Source organism: Dermochelys coriacea, chromosome 7, assembly GCF_009764565.3.
Source record: "Dermochelys coriacea isolate rDerCor1 chromosome 7, rDerCor1.pri.v4, whole genome shotgun sequence".
NCBI classification, from domain to species: domain Eukaryota; kingdom Metazoa; phylum Chordata; order Testudines; family Dermochelyidae; genus Dermochelys; species Dermochelys coriacea.
This window is the reverse complement of record NC_050074.1, coordinates 30,030,616-30,045,216: the sequence shown is the minus strand read 5'-3', so window position 1 is coordinate 30,045,216 and position 14,601 is coordinate 30,030,616. Positions and strand designations below refer to the sequence as shown.

General features: G+C 47.8%; 1 protein-coding gene and 1 long non-coding RNA gene across 5 annotated transcripts in view; one reads left to right on the top strand and one right to left on the bottom strand.

The window, feature by feature from the left end:
- Positions 1-14,601, top strand: part of PACS1 (phosphofurin acidic cluster sorting protein 1) — a 107,750-nt gene that overhangs the window by 48,999 nt on the left and 44,150 nt on the right. For all 4 annotated transcript variants that reach the window (XM_043519525.1, XM_038409429.2, XM_038409427.2 and 1 more), the window contains exon 2: positions 11,589-11,676. In XM_043519525.1, the coding sequence (XP_043375460.1) occupies positions 11,589-11,676 (88 nt within the window). The remainder of the gene's footprint in view (positions 1-11,588; positions 11,677-14,601) is intronic.
- The window catches only part of LOC122461158, a 48,476-nt gene that overhangs the window by 7,111 nt on the left and 26,764 nt on the right, over positions 1-14,601 (bottom strand). The gene's annotated exons all lie outside the window — the stretch shown is intronic.

The following is a 14,601-nucleotide window of genomic DNA, read 5'->3' as shown; positions in this document are numbered from 1 at the left end:
AGAGCCTCTTGGCTCTGTGTGTTCTGTCTGATCACATTGGCTAATCCCTGGGGAAATGGAGTTCTTTGTCTGTTGCCTTCCATCCTAGGCACTCTGCTAGTATGTGTGTGTCAGAAGGAGCTGGTAGACCACAGCAGCACTTCTCAGGCACCCATCTCTCCGAGCATAGTCAGGTATAGTGCTGTCTCCGCATGCTAGCAGGTGACAGTAGCTCTGAGCTCCACATGATGCTCTCATTAATCTCAAGGCAGGTGTTAGTTAAAGGGCCTAATGGTGAAATGTTGAACATCACCATTAACTCTCTTATTGCTGATTATTTAACCAGAGCAGGGGTTTGCAAAGTGTGTTCAGCAGAATGAAAAATAGGAGCGAGTTATGGTGGAGTTGGGAAGGAATGTGGAGCTCTGAGAATTAAAATCTTGGAAACCCCCTCAAGTATCTAGATTGGCCTTAAATTCTACCAGAAGGGGGCATCAATATCCTCTAATCTGACGTCATGTACAACCCAAGCCAGAGAATTTCACCCTTTATTGAGCCCAGTCTCTTGTGTTTGATTAAAGCATCTTCCAGCAAGGCGGTCAGGTTTGATCAGAAGACACCAGCAGATGGAGAATCCACCGCTTTCCTTGGCAGTTTGTTCCAATTGTTAATCACTGTCCCTGTTAAAAATTTGTGCCTCAATTTCTAACTTGTCTGGCTTCAGCTTCCAGCCGTTGCTTCTTGTTCTGCCTTTCTCTGTTAGCTTAAAGAGCCCTTTGCTACCCGCTCTGTTTTCCTCATAAAGGTAGCTATGCACTGTAATAGTCACCTCTCAGTCTTCATTTTGATAAGCCAAAAGAGTGAGCTGTAAGTCTCACCCTGTCAGGCACTTTCTTCAGCCCTCAGAACATTTTTGTGGCTCTTCTCTGCATCTTCTCCAGTTTTTCAACAACCTTTTTAAAATGTGGCCCCGAGAACTGGCTGCAGTACTCAAGTATTGTTCCCACTAGTGCAGTATCCAAAGGTAGCTCCCTCCCTGATGCGGGTCACAGTAGCCCTCTTTGCCAAGCATCACCCTGGGAGCTCATGTTGATTTTGTTTGTCTGTGTAGGTGTTCTGGGATAGTGGGAAGAGTTGAGTACCAACGTGTCTCCTATACCCGACCACCATAGATTCCTCCTAGCCAGGCCTTAATACTAGTTTGCTCATGCACCCTGCATGATTGTTATACACTGCGTTGTAATAATAAAGCCTGTGAAATCTCTGTGTCTGAAGCTTGCTTCTGGTTATCCTTTGTACATCAGTATTTAGCTTGTTTATCATAGAGAGTGGCAGTTTCCTGAAACCCTTTTCTGATTTGCTTATGCTCTGTTTAACTTTCAGCTGCCCTTAAACATTACTGGCTGAATTCCAGCCCTTCCATATTCATGCACCAGTTTCACCATTTTCAAAGGAAAATAGCCAGAGTGCCAAGATTGTCCCCAGCTAGTGGCCTAATTAAGTGTGAAGACAAGTATGTTGCTTACTATATTTTTTAGGTCAGAGCTGAACTTGGTCTGGTTTTTGTTTATTTCTCTAAGCACAAAGAAAGGAAGGCTGATCTTGGGGTTAAAAGACGGGACTTGAGGTCTGGGCTCCATTTCCGGCCTTACCACAGACTTCTACCAGTTACATCATTGCTTTGTTTCCCCCATGTAAAACAGGGATAGCTAATCCTTCCCTACTTCAGGAGTGGTGAGTGACTTAGAGATGACATGAAGCCTGACTGGATGTCTGGAGACCTGTGTTCCATTCCAGGTTCTACCACTAACCTCTAACAAGCCTCTGTGCCTTGGTTTCCCCATCTGTACAAGGGCGCCAGTCCTTGTCTGTCTTTCTGAGATCTAGCAGTGAGATGCTAGAAGCTAATTATTATGGAACTGGTAAACAGAAGAGGCTCTAAAATTACTAGTTTGCTTGTTTAAAACTGCCTGGTATGAAGGTGACCTTTTTAGGAACATAGGACTAGAATGGGCCTACTAAGTCATCAAATCTAGTCTTTGCTATTGCAGACAACCTCATCAGAGAATCCTGGTCAGAAACGTGTCGAGCTCCATCTTCAAACTAGTTGCAACGGGGACAAATAACCTTCCTATTGGAAGGCTGTTCCAGAACCATACTCCTCTGGTTAGAAATCTTCCTTTTCAAATGCTTTTTCCTCTAGCTAGTGGAGAAGAGCATTAGATCCAGTGAAACCCATGCTGCAGCATGTCCCCACTTGTCCACCAGTAATGCTGCACCCCAGAGCTCTGCAGGGACTCTGACATCCCAACTAGCGTGACAAAAAGGTGTGAGAGAGGCTCAATTTAGCCACCGTTCAATAAAAGCCTAATTATTGCAATTAATTCCTCTGGCCTGCGAGTATTTAGGGTACTAGAGTTACACATGTTCGGTGCAGTCCTCTGGCTGCTGGTGAGATGCTTTGGGCATCCCAGTTTGATTGCATGCATTAAGATGTGTCCACATGCTACACAGACAGACTGATGTAATATAGACCAATTGATGCCTTTCCCTCCACATCAGGAAACATGTATCCCTCCTACCTATTGAGCTGGCTACCCTAAAATATCAAGATTAATAGTTTTTAAGGCCAGAAGGGACCATTAGATCATCTGGTCTGACCTCCTGTATGGCACTCCTGTACTGAGCCCAGGCACTTGTGTTTGACTGTAGCATCTTCCAGAAAGGCAGCCAGGCTGGATTTGAAGACAATCCATCACTTCCCTTGGCAGGTTGCTCCGGTGACTAATCAGCTGGGCTGTTAAACATTTATGCTTTATTTTCCATTTGAATTTGGCTGGCTTCAGCTACCAGCCATTGGTTCTTGTTCTGCCTTTCTCTGCTAGGTTAAAGAGCCTGTGAGTATCCTGCATTTTCTCCCCATAAAGAGACACCATTGAGTCACCTTTTGATTTTCTCTTTGAGCATTTGAAGTCTCTCACTCCAAGGCATTTTCTCCAGCCCTGGAGTCAGACGTTTCCATTCCTCCTTTCTACACCACCTCCAAATTTTTCAACATCTATTTTAAGATGCAACCCCCCTGAACTGGACCTGCTGTTCCAGGGCAGGTCTCCCAGGTGCTATATACAGAGGTGAAATCCCCTCTCTGCTCCTACTCACTACCCCTTTGTTTACACAGTCAAGGGTTACATTAGCCCTTTTTGCCAAGCGTGGCACTGGGAGCTCCTGGTCAGTTATTTGCCCACAATCACCCCTGAATCCTGTCCAGAATCACTGCTCTCCCCGATACAGGCCCCGTTCTATAGGCATAGTCTGTATTCCTTGTTCCTAGATGTGTGACCTTGCATTTGGCTGTATTAAATACCAAGCAGGAAACCAATTGGCCAGAGCAGTTCAAAGGCTGCCATTAGGGGAAGTCCTGACCAAAGAGGTGCCTGGAGATATTTTGGCTCCACCCCACCATTGAGAATAAGAGCCTGCTACTTACGCAAAGTGACTCCTTTAGCTCCAGGGGCTGGCGTTGAAGGTCTGGTGTTCAGTCCCACGGGAGGTAAACAGGCCCAGTGTGTTACACAAACAAGCAGGGGGAGGAACTATTCCCATGCCTCCAAGCACTGAAGAACTGCAATGATCAAGTGTCTCTAGGCTAAGCCTCTCTAATATTTTATTATGCAAACAGCAGTGTAACTTTCACTCCGAGGTCTTAGAGAGCTTGACGAACAGCAATTGCTCCAGCCTGGCAGCGTGCCTATGAGATGGACATTACCCAGCTGAAAGATGGGTAAACTGAGGCACAAGTTGGCCTTTCAAAGAGCCCAAAAGTGAAAATCCCAGCTGCAGTGACTTCCCCACGGTCATACTAGAACGTCGGTAGCAAAGATAGAAATGGAACCCAGGCATCCAGCCCCTCAGTCCTCTGCTGCCACTATTAAGTTATAAGGAGAAGGAGGCCATATCTCATGGCTAAAGCAATGGACTGGGTAGTAAGGGGTGTGTTGCATTCCCAGCTCTGCCACAGACCTAGGGAAGCTGCTTAACCCCTGAGACCAGCTACCCTAGGTTGTTTGGAGACGCCCCCTCCCTCCCAGGGATGCCGAGTTCCTCAGTGCCATAATACTTTAAGTTCAAGGAGCTGGGGTGAGAGGAGAGGTGATGGACAAAGCTGGTAAAGAACTAAGTGCATTATTCTTATGACCTGTATTCCAACTCTGGTAGCTTTCAGGGGGTTGTTCATGGGAACCAAGTGCAGAACAATCCCGTACAGGCCTGCTGTCTCGTTCCTGAGCCGAGTGACTAAGTTGTGAAAGCTTCAGTGACACTGACTGGAACTCTTTCAGGAACTCTGTAGCAATAGTTTTCTGCCTGACAAAGCTGTATGGTTTCCCAAAAGATTTCACAATAATGGATTCCTGCAGCAGCCCCCGGTACATCAGAAACTCCTGGGTTTGCAACATATCATAGATCTTCCTTTGGAAGTTGTCTCTTATTATATGTAATCCTTTTCCCATTCCCCCTGTGGCACATGTGAGGAAAGTGAGGTTATTACTCCAGGATGGTTTCTAAACTTAGAGGGATGGGGAGAGGATTCTGAACGATCACAATTCACATTTGCAGTCCTAGTCAATCACCTACCTTCCTGGCTGATGTGGGGTGGCTTAGGCTAAAGAAGTGTAATGCATGAGGTGGCCTGGTTTGTCACCTGAGTAGTAATTTTCCCTGAACTTGCAATCATGTCTTGTAAGTGACCTGTGACTTCCTCCATTGTAATCTTAGGTATCTCTTGGCATTGTGGCAAGAAAATCTTGCTGTGTCTAAACGACTTCAGAACTCCTAGATTTTGTTTATCTGGGAATAGATGTGGGCATGGCTTGGAGAACTGGTAGATGATCTTCACTTGGAGAGGAGATGAAAATCGGGTGTCCATGCTGAACTAGTTAGGTCCACCTTCAGAACTATTGATCATAAGGCGGCAGTGACTCCTGTAGACCTGTTGCAGTAGATGAGCCTGCTTTTGGCTACTCCTTTTCATCCGAGGGTATTTTTGGAACACTGTTCTTTCTCTCTGAGGGTGTAGTCATGAAAGACTCAAAAAATCCCAACTACCTCCCCCATTGCTCAGTGTATATATGGGATGTGAAGAATGTGGTCGATATTTGTAGTATTTTTATGAAAATTATATCCTTGTTTGTTTGCTCTTGTGTTGGGGGTTATGGGATCAAGAGGGGTAAATTCCAGCAGATGCTGAAAGCTTGTCAACCCAGGGAAATAGCCCACAATAGCAGTTGTGCACTAGCTTCCCAAGTGAACATTCTTATTCCACACTCATGCCTTGTGTGGTTAGTGGATTAAGCTGAAGTGCACAAAGGCATTTGTAGTGTGGAATAAGAGTGTCCACGCAGGGAGTTAGTGTGAAATAGCTCTTACGCTCCAAATTCACACCCTAGCTATTCCACACAAATGCCTCATATAGACAGACACTAGCAAGCACATAGGCAGATGAGACTAACAATTCTAATTCCCACCTATTCACTGGTAGTTACAGAACAAAACGGAACCTACTGCTGTGAAGTCCAACCTTGGCCTCCCAGTGAGTAACCTAGTTTGGACCAGGCCCAGGAGCCCAGGGATGAAAAAGGAATTTTGAAATGACGTTTATGAATGGGATTCTATGACAGGGTTGGCTGCGACAGCAGGGAACTGGACTTGGTCACCCCGGAGGGCCCTTGCTGTTCTGTGTCCTACATGCCTATGAATGACAGTCTGCCCTGTTTCTCTCAGCTTAAGTTTCTATGAATCAATAAATCATACTTAGGTTTAATGAAGCTATCCTGAGTCACTGCTGATTCTTACTGGTCACAAGCTCCCATTGAGAAGTTTACAGCCAGACCCAAAGCCATTTGGGCTGGCTGAGTAATATGGTTGGTAAACAGGGGGTGTTGTAGCCTGGTGATCTTCTCTAAAGTGAGGTGAAACCCCCGGTTCCATTCCAGGAGAAGTGCAGGTAGAAGCACTTGAAAGACATGGAGAGAGCAAGATTGAGATCCCAGGGGCAGCTCGTTCCAAACTGCAATGTGGGGCTGATAGGGGGCCGAACTTTAATGGCAGCTGGGCAACTCTGAAAAACAGGCCACTTCTGAGCTGGCTAACTAGAGACTCCCAAGTCTGAAGATTTTATCCTTTGCATCTGAAAACAAGAACAATGCGCTCTCCCCCACCCCTCAAATCCTGCCTGATTCCTCTGGGGACAGCACTGATCATTCTTCTGAGTAAGACATCTTCTGTTAACTCTCCATATGCTGGGAGCTCACTGACAGTATTGGGTAATGGTTAGGGTGCATCTGCTCAACCTTATCTACTGTGACAAAATTCCTCCTCTGCCTTGGTGGGTCCTGCACTTATTGGTGGATTTTCTCACCTCAGAGGTTCACGGCAGCCTCAGTTTAGCCACTTTCGTGGCTCAAATCTGTCATTCACTCAGCTAGCCTCATCACTGGCCAGCATGGGGAAAGGAAGAACAACAATCCCCATAGTCTTTGCTGATCCACCTAGTGGATCAGGAACAGGCCAGAGACCATCCACTCGGGTGGAACCCACAGTCCAGTTCAACTCCTCCAGTATCAAGGAGGGAGTTGGGATGGAGGGAACCCAGGCCCGCTCTCTACTCCGGGTTCCAGCCCAGGGCCCTGTGGATTTCAGCTGTCTACAGTGGCTCCTGTAACAGCTGTGCAACAGCTACAACTCCCTGGGCTACTTCCCCATGGCCTCCTCCCAACACCGTCTTTATTCTCACCACAGGACCTTCCTCCTGATGTTTGATAATGCTTGTACTTCTTAGTCTTCCAGTAGAAGGCCTTCTCACTCTCAGCCCTCTTGCTCCCAGCTCCTCGCACACACCACAAACTGAAGTGAGCTCCTTTTTAAACCCAAATGTCCTGATTAGCCTGCCTTAATTGATTCTAGCAGCTTCTTGATTGGCTGCAGGTGTTCTAATCAGCCTGTCTGCCTTAATTGTTTCCAGAAAGTTCCTGATTGTTCTGGAACCTTCCCTGTTACCTTACTCAGGGAAAAGGGACCTACTTAACCTGGGGCTAATATATCTGCCTTCGATGAGCAGATTGTTACAGCTTAATGTACTGCTATCTATCGGAGAAGTTCTTCTTTGTGCAATCTATCCTTAGTAGGTGAGGGGGAAGAAAAGAAGTTACAACTGTTAAAAAACTGTGTTGTGGGGAACATTCAGTGGTTCCTAATTGTACAATTTTGTTTGAAATGAAATACTGGTTTTTTAGCCATCATGGTTGTAGAAATAAACATACTAAAACATGAAAAAATCACTCTGCTGTAGCCATCTGGCCCGACCCTGTCACACTCCCTTTTAACAGAGCTTTTTTGCCTAGGAATTGCCTTTGTTTTTTAACTTTTCTCAGAGCATGTGGAAATCCATACAACAGCAGTTCCCATGTAAGTGTAGAATATATGCAACTGTACTGAGCATTTGTGAGGTTCCATGTTATGCAAAAAGGCTGCTGGTTTGGAGTTCCCTTGTGCTGGCCTCTTATCTGTCTCAGCAGCTGTGCACATAACAATAGATATTCCCACATTGGGCTCCACTTAGCTCCTGTGGCTCTAAAAGGGTCACATTGATTGAAAGACAAAGTTGTTTTGGAAGTGGAAGCAGCAATTTGTTTCCTCAGTCAGCACCTGATGTGTTTGCTGTAAGCTAGCAGCAGGTCCTTACCTAGTTTCTCTCACCTTCACAATAAAGCTATTCCTCCCTGAACCCTCTGCACTTACCTGTCTCCTTCCTGAGCTGTGGCATGTGCTACTGTTACAGGTGCAGTCATCTGTACAGATGAACAGTGAGTCGTGGATGATTTACCATGTGCCTGGTAGTACACAGGCTGCATCTCAAGAGGCTTCTCTTTGCAATTAACCAATTCTAGCTCCACCTGCCTTTTATTCCTCTTCTGCTTCTTTATTTCCAACTGCTAGAGATTGCCCGGGCTTGGTGGGATGTAAAGTACGGGACTGCTCTTGGGAAATCTGAGTTCAGTTCTTGGCTCTGCTACAGATTAGGGCCCTGGGGCTGATCTCCCCTAACTTCCTAGCTGTGGTGACCCCCACCTTTCTTAATAGAACATGGTGACCTGTTACATGTTCATCTGGTCTGGCCTCCTTAGTTTGTCCATAAATAGCACAGACCTAACCTTTTAGCAAAAAAGTTAGTGGTGTTGGCTCTGACATCAGGTCAAAGGTTGATCAGGAGAGAACTTTGAGGCTTCATGCCGCTGAGAGTTGGGTCAGCAAGTTCGGCAAAGAGGCGATGGTTCCCGTTTTCATGGTATGGGTGCAGGTTAACATCTATTGCATTGAAGAGGGCAAGGTGCTCAGATCCAGTGGTGATGGGGGTCAGACAGCTGTGAGGCCTCAACCTGGGTTTCACGTCTGTTTGAACTCGGCCCTGAAAGAGTCCTAGGTGGGGCCATCTGCCCTGCAAACTTTTTTTGTCCTCCTGACTCATTTTTTTTCCCTTTCCTCCTTTTTTGTCGTGCTGCTGGCTTCCTGTCTAATAGCAGTGCTTTGGGTGGGCTTCTATTGCAGTGATGTAGCCTGGAGAGAGAAGGTGGTGGTGTAAGGGACTCTGAAAAGCACCTGTTTTTTCCTTCCAGCCTTCTATTTCCCTTTCATCTCTGAAAGAGGAAGGTGCTGCCTTTGGTGTGTCCTGGGACTTCATTACTCCTCAAGTATGGATCTGAGGAGTTAGCAAAGTAGTCACTAAAAACTGCAAATGAGAACTTGAATCTGATAGAAATCTAAGGATGCACAGCTACAAAACCATGGCATTTAAGTTACCATGGTCTAGTGACTGAGCCACTGGCTTGGTCTTGAGTAATAGGGATTCATCCTGAAGTATTTGAGCATCTTGTCTCTGTGGGATAGGGAAGTCTTGTTACTCCCATTTTACAGGTGGGAAAACTGAGGCACAGAAGGGAAGTGATTTGCTCAAGCTTGCCCAGCGGCAGAGCGGGGTCTAGAACCCAGACCTCCTAGCTCCTCGTCAAGTGCCTTAACACAAAATCCCCGAATCCACTCAGGTGCCAGCCGACCCAGGGGATTTCCCTGTTGCCTAGAGATGAGAAGGACGCTTCCTCCATATTGCCATTTATCGATGCCGCACAGTCCCCTGTACTTTACTTTAGGAAGATAGCATTTTCAGCATGGGGTTTCCCTATTGCTCTAGCCACTGTTTCCAGAGTATTCACCAAGGGCTTGTTGTGAAAGGAACCCTGGGAGGAAGGCATCCCCATCTACTGCTTCTTGGGCTGCCACAGTGGGGGACCATTGAGAGACAGCAGTGGCAGATGCTCCCCAATGGGTTCACATGGAGGAGTTACTGCTGTGTCCTGATCAGAAGAATCTGCCAGCCACGCACACAGTTCTGCTCCTGGGAGCAAACGGGGATGGTGTCCGTCTGACTAACGGCACTGCTCCGAGTTTGGCACTTCCAGTGCTCCCTGGCAAGAGGGGCCTTTCTGCAGTCACCTCTCCGGTGGCTGAGTAGTGATGCCTTTACATATGCAAGCTCGAGAGCACTCGCTGGCTCCCCCAAAGGTTGTAACGTCCATCTAAGTTGGGTGCCCAGTCCTGGGGCTTGGTCCTTGGAGAGGAGGCATGGTAGAGGTGGCTGGAGCCCAAGGCTCAGCTTTCCCTCCATGAGCAAGGGACATTGTAGAGTGAAGAGTTCCATTTACCATGTGCTAATTGGACAGCTGGGAAGGAGGCTTTCTTGCCTCCAGAGGCAGGTGCAACAGTACCTGTCCTGCGCAGAAAGATCCCTGCGGTTATTCACTATCCTTAGCACAGAAGGCAGCATCTCTGGCAGTGTCAGTCCGTCTCAGCCACTTGGCACCTGGATCTGGTCCCCACCGCTCTCATGGAATATGCGTTTGCACCGTGAAGGAAGTGCCTCTTTATCTCCCCTCCACTACGTTTGGAGTCTTCATGGCTCTCTCTGCCCCTAGACGTGCCCTGGGGCTGTGCGCACTGTAGCTCGTTTCCCAAAGAGGTCCTTTGTCCAGAGCCAGCCCTCAAGATTGACCCTAAGCTGTCCTGCCATTTGAAAGCCTTCTCAAACGAGAATCAAAGGGAGAGAGCACCTCCTAGCCTGCCATTTTCAAATGGCTAATGTGTCTCCCTGGGGTCTACCCAGTGGAAAGGTTATGTGGCTAATGTGTCCTAGTGGGAGATCTACTAGGAGTTTTTTCCCTTTGATCCAATCTCTGGTCCCTCCAGTACAGAGAATGCAGTTAGTGGGTGGAATTTTCAGAGCACCCAAGTGATGTGCTCTTTGAAATGGGATTTGTGCTCCTAAGTCACTTTGACACAATTGACAATGCCACTCAGTCTCTGTCTGTAGGCAGTCTCCCTGCCCAGGTCCATACTGCCATCGGGGTCCCACAGGAATGGATCTTAGGACTTTAATAGGAGGGAAAAGAGGAGAGTGTATCTGAGCTACCCGAAGGTTTCCTTTCTCTGCATAATGAGGTCCACAGACCCAGAATGTTGCTACAGGAGCTGGTGCAGGGTTTGGCTCAGTGGAGAAACGCGCCTGTTTCTGTTGAGCTCTGCAGTACATAGCTGTCTTGAGTTTTTCTAGAAGCAGATTGTGAGGATTCTGTCAGTCAGCCAAGCGGGTAACTTCCACAGAGCAGGAAGGTCCTTGGGGCCTAGGCTGCACCCCTTCCTGGCAGTGACTGGCAGGTCAGGTTTCCCCCCAAACCTGCAGACCCACTATAATGTGGGTGTGGAGCTGGTTGCTCAGTGAAAGGAGATCTCCCGACTTTTCTGGGACAGATCAGGCTGTTGGTAAAGTACAAAGTGTCTCTCACAATGGGCGTCCTTTGAAATCTATTTTCAAAGATCCTTTAATGTGTGGCCTGCATTCACCACCCCCTGCTCATGACAGCACACAGACAGTGTAAACCAGTGAAAATCACTGGTAACCAAAACCCCCATTACCCAAAGGTTTGGAATGGCCCCCCGAGACCTGGCTCTGGATAATCAGAGCTTTACCTGTATGTTGACCTATGTGTCTTCCGTGCATTTAATGCAGTCCATAGATGTTATGGCCAGAAGGCCTGTTCTTTTCTAGTCTGATCTCCTACCTATCACAGTCCATAGCACCTCACCCTGTAACTTCTACACCAAGGCCAGAACTGCCAGAGGCTCAGACTGAATGGAACAGGTTTGAGTTACCGTCAAAGATCATAAGTTCAAAGCAGGTCAGCTGCAGTGTGGCTTGACTCCCACATGAGCTTCCTTTCCCTGAGCGCTGTTTGTATTGCAAAAGGCTGGACGGGCCAGGCACATAGCTGGGAAAATCTTTGCACCACAGAAATGCACAAGAGCATGTAGACAGCCTTGGGGAGTGTCTACTCCAGTCTGCTTGTAGCGCAAAGCTCTTTAGAGCTGCCTGATGGAATAGAAAGCCATGAGTGGATTGCATGTTACAACCTTTGATTCCCTGTTTAGCTTCAGGAATGCTTCATCTCTTCCTGCATCTCCTAGCTGCTCAGTTCTATTTCTGACACTTTCTCTTCTCCTGACAGGTTGTTCAGCTTGACCCTGAAGAAGCTTATCATGTTGAAGGAGATGGACAAGGACCTAAACTCGGTGGTGATCGCTGTGAAGCTGCAGGTCAGTGTGCCCAGTCAGCGGCTGAAGGTGGTGTGTTTTGCATGTGGGAGCAGGGGGAGGGGTTCCAAGCTAACTAGTCGCTGCTGCTGCCTGCCTGGTCTCCTGCTGACTTTTTCCCTGCCTGGTGCCTCAGTTTCCCTATCTGAAAATGAGGCTATGCCCACTTGTGTAAAGCACACTGCAATTGACAGATGAAGAGCTCTATGTCAGAGCTAGAAGATGTGTATAATTTAGGGGAAATCTCTAACATGAGAGGTCCTTGCCCTCCAGAACAATCTGCCCTCCAGGCAATCTCTCCTGCCCCAGCACAGGAAAGTGCTGACACAGGACTGCTACAACGAGGTGGGATGTGTGTGGGTGGTGGTGGTGGTCGGGGTGGGGGGGAGAGGTGTAACAAAGCAGCAGGGGGTGAGGGTGAGTTGACATTATTCAAGCAGTGAGGAGCAGCCCAGCAGGGCAAGGATGTAAATCAAACCGGATGTTTAAAGAGCAATTTTCTCTAAGGTGTCATGAAAGAGGCAGGTCTTAGGAGGGACTTGACTGATGGGCAGAGGAATGGCCTGGGTGAGGAGCCACATGCAGACCTGGTGTGTGTCGGGGAAGGGAAGTGGCCAGACAGGCTGTTGAGTGGAGAGGACAGGCAGGCAGGGAGCAGAGTGAGCAGTGTTCTGCAGTCAAAGGTAGTGGTGGAGAAAGGGGAGCCAGTGACAGGGTCAGATCAAGCTCGTGATCTTAGCAGATGTGCTTTTCCTGATGTGGAGTGGGACACGGGGCGTGTCAGAGAGTCCAGAAGGGAGACGGTTACAGCAGCCAAGCCAGAAAATGAAGACCCTGGGCAGGATCATTCTCTGTAGAGAGTTTGGAGCCGAGAGATGATCTGGGGAAACAAGCAAGCAACAAGATTTTCTCTATGCACCCAGCCCTTGGACAAGAGAGGGGCCTGGAACATGGGTGGTGTTGAGGAATGCTAGGAGATCAGTGTTGTCCCTGCTCCAGTTAGGTGAATGCTGTTACAGATGTAACTTGTTGTGGTCTTTCTGGTGATCCTCTTGAATTGGGCGCATGAGGAATGAACATTGGCCTGTCCACTGCTTACTGATCTGCTAACATTATGTAAGCCCTGCACCATCAATAAATGTATAACCAAAGCTGTCATTGTGCACCTTTCTCTGCCAGTGTCGATGTCTGCAGCTGTATGTCAGGTGATGCCCGGGAGCTGTTCTTTCCCACTCCCCCGTAATGAGTCTCGCTGAAAGTTGTTGCTGTTGCCTACCGTTCAGGTTGTCAGCTTTGCAAGAGATCATTGGCATGCTTGACACACATTCCCTACCACTGTCTCTCTCCCCCGTTGTCTGAGAGAGCCAGACTGATCCAGATCTCCGGCTGTGATGCCCTGTGGGGATTCCCTGCAGCACTTGGAGAGGAGGTTGAGGGCTGAATCACTTTTGGTTAATCTGTGCAGCTGCTTTCTGTGTTTGAAAGGGCATGAAGAAATTAACCCCTCCTTTCAGTAGCTCGGGGTTTAATTCAGGCAGTGTCACTATGTCTGCAGCCTTTTAGCTAGGATACTTGGGTGGTTGGTTACTCGGGGGGGAGATGGATGCCCTCAGAATTTCCACCACACATTACACTCTGCACACTTGAGCCGTCAGAACGAGAATCCATTCACAATATATTGTCCAGATCTTCAAAATCAAACTTTCCCGCTTCTAATGTTGGTGTTGCTGTCATTAGGACCCATAGTTAACATTTTAGTCTGAGAAAGTGGGGCAAAGTCTCACCTCCTGTAGCTGTGGTTTTAGGCTCTTGCCAGGCTTGTGCAGCTTGGACCGTTCTGACTCATGCTGTGTTCACATTCTGAAAGTAGCCTGTAGCTATAAGAACTGGACATTCTGGGTTCTGTTCCCACTTCAGATCCTGCCCTTTGAGACCTTCAGCAGGTCATTTATCTCACCTTTTTGTACCTTACCTTCCCCATCTGTCAAGGGGGCTCCTGACTGCCATCCTTTGCAAAGTGCTCTGAAATCTTTGGGTGCAAAGCCTGTAGAATTACAGCCGAACTAAAAACTGTATCTGCAGCTTTACTGGCCAAGCCCAGTGAGGTCTTACACCCAAATCAATAACACTTCTCTTGGCCTGCATTGCGATAGCTTTAGAATGCTACATCCAATAGATTCCAAAATTCCAGGGAGTGTTCTAGGCATCCATGGACAGCACCCTTTGATTTTGTGAAAATCAGAAAAACCGAATGGAGGAAAAGGGAGACACATGGTTCTGCTGGCAGGGGTTGTAAATGCCAGTAGGGAAGAGGAATTGTTCAGGATGGCCTTTAAAAAGCACATATGGTGCATTCTTTTACATGCTAAGGTCTGCAGAGCCATTCCAGTGGATATGCCAGCCTGCTTCAGCTCGGGGTAGACCCAGCCTGAGAGTCACTGGCTGCAGCACTCCCTCCAGTTTTCTCTGCCTCCCCAGTGGCAACCCTGACCCCTCTCTGCTGCTGAGCTCTGCTGAGGGAAACCCCAAACGAGCAGAGCAGGGCCCTGTCTGTAATAACTAAATACGTTCCTGAAGGAGGCTTGACTTCAGAGCATTCCCATTTTCCCATCCCCAGACAATTCTCATGTTTTGCAGATGGATGGCAGCCTTTTCCCTTTGCTCTGATGTGTGCTCCCAGGGTCCCTCTCCAGGATCATGGCAGCAGTAATACTGTCTTTAGGGAAGAAGGAAATTCACTTAATCTTTTCCTGGACAACTTTTCTGATCGGGTTCTGTACAGAGAGAAAGCTGAAACAAACACATGAGTGGTATGGTTCCTGGAGTAGCTTGGCTTCAGGACAAACTCAGACACATGGTGCCTGGAAAGTCCATCATAAGCTAGGGCTTGGGACCAATACTAGCAGGTATGAGGTCTCCTCTCAGAAG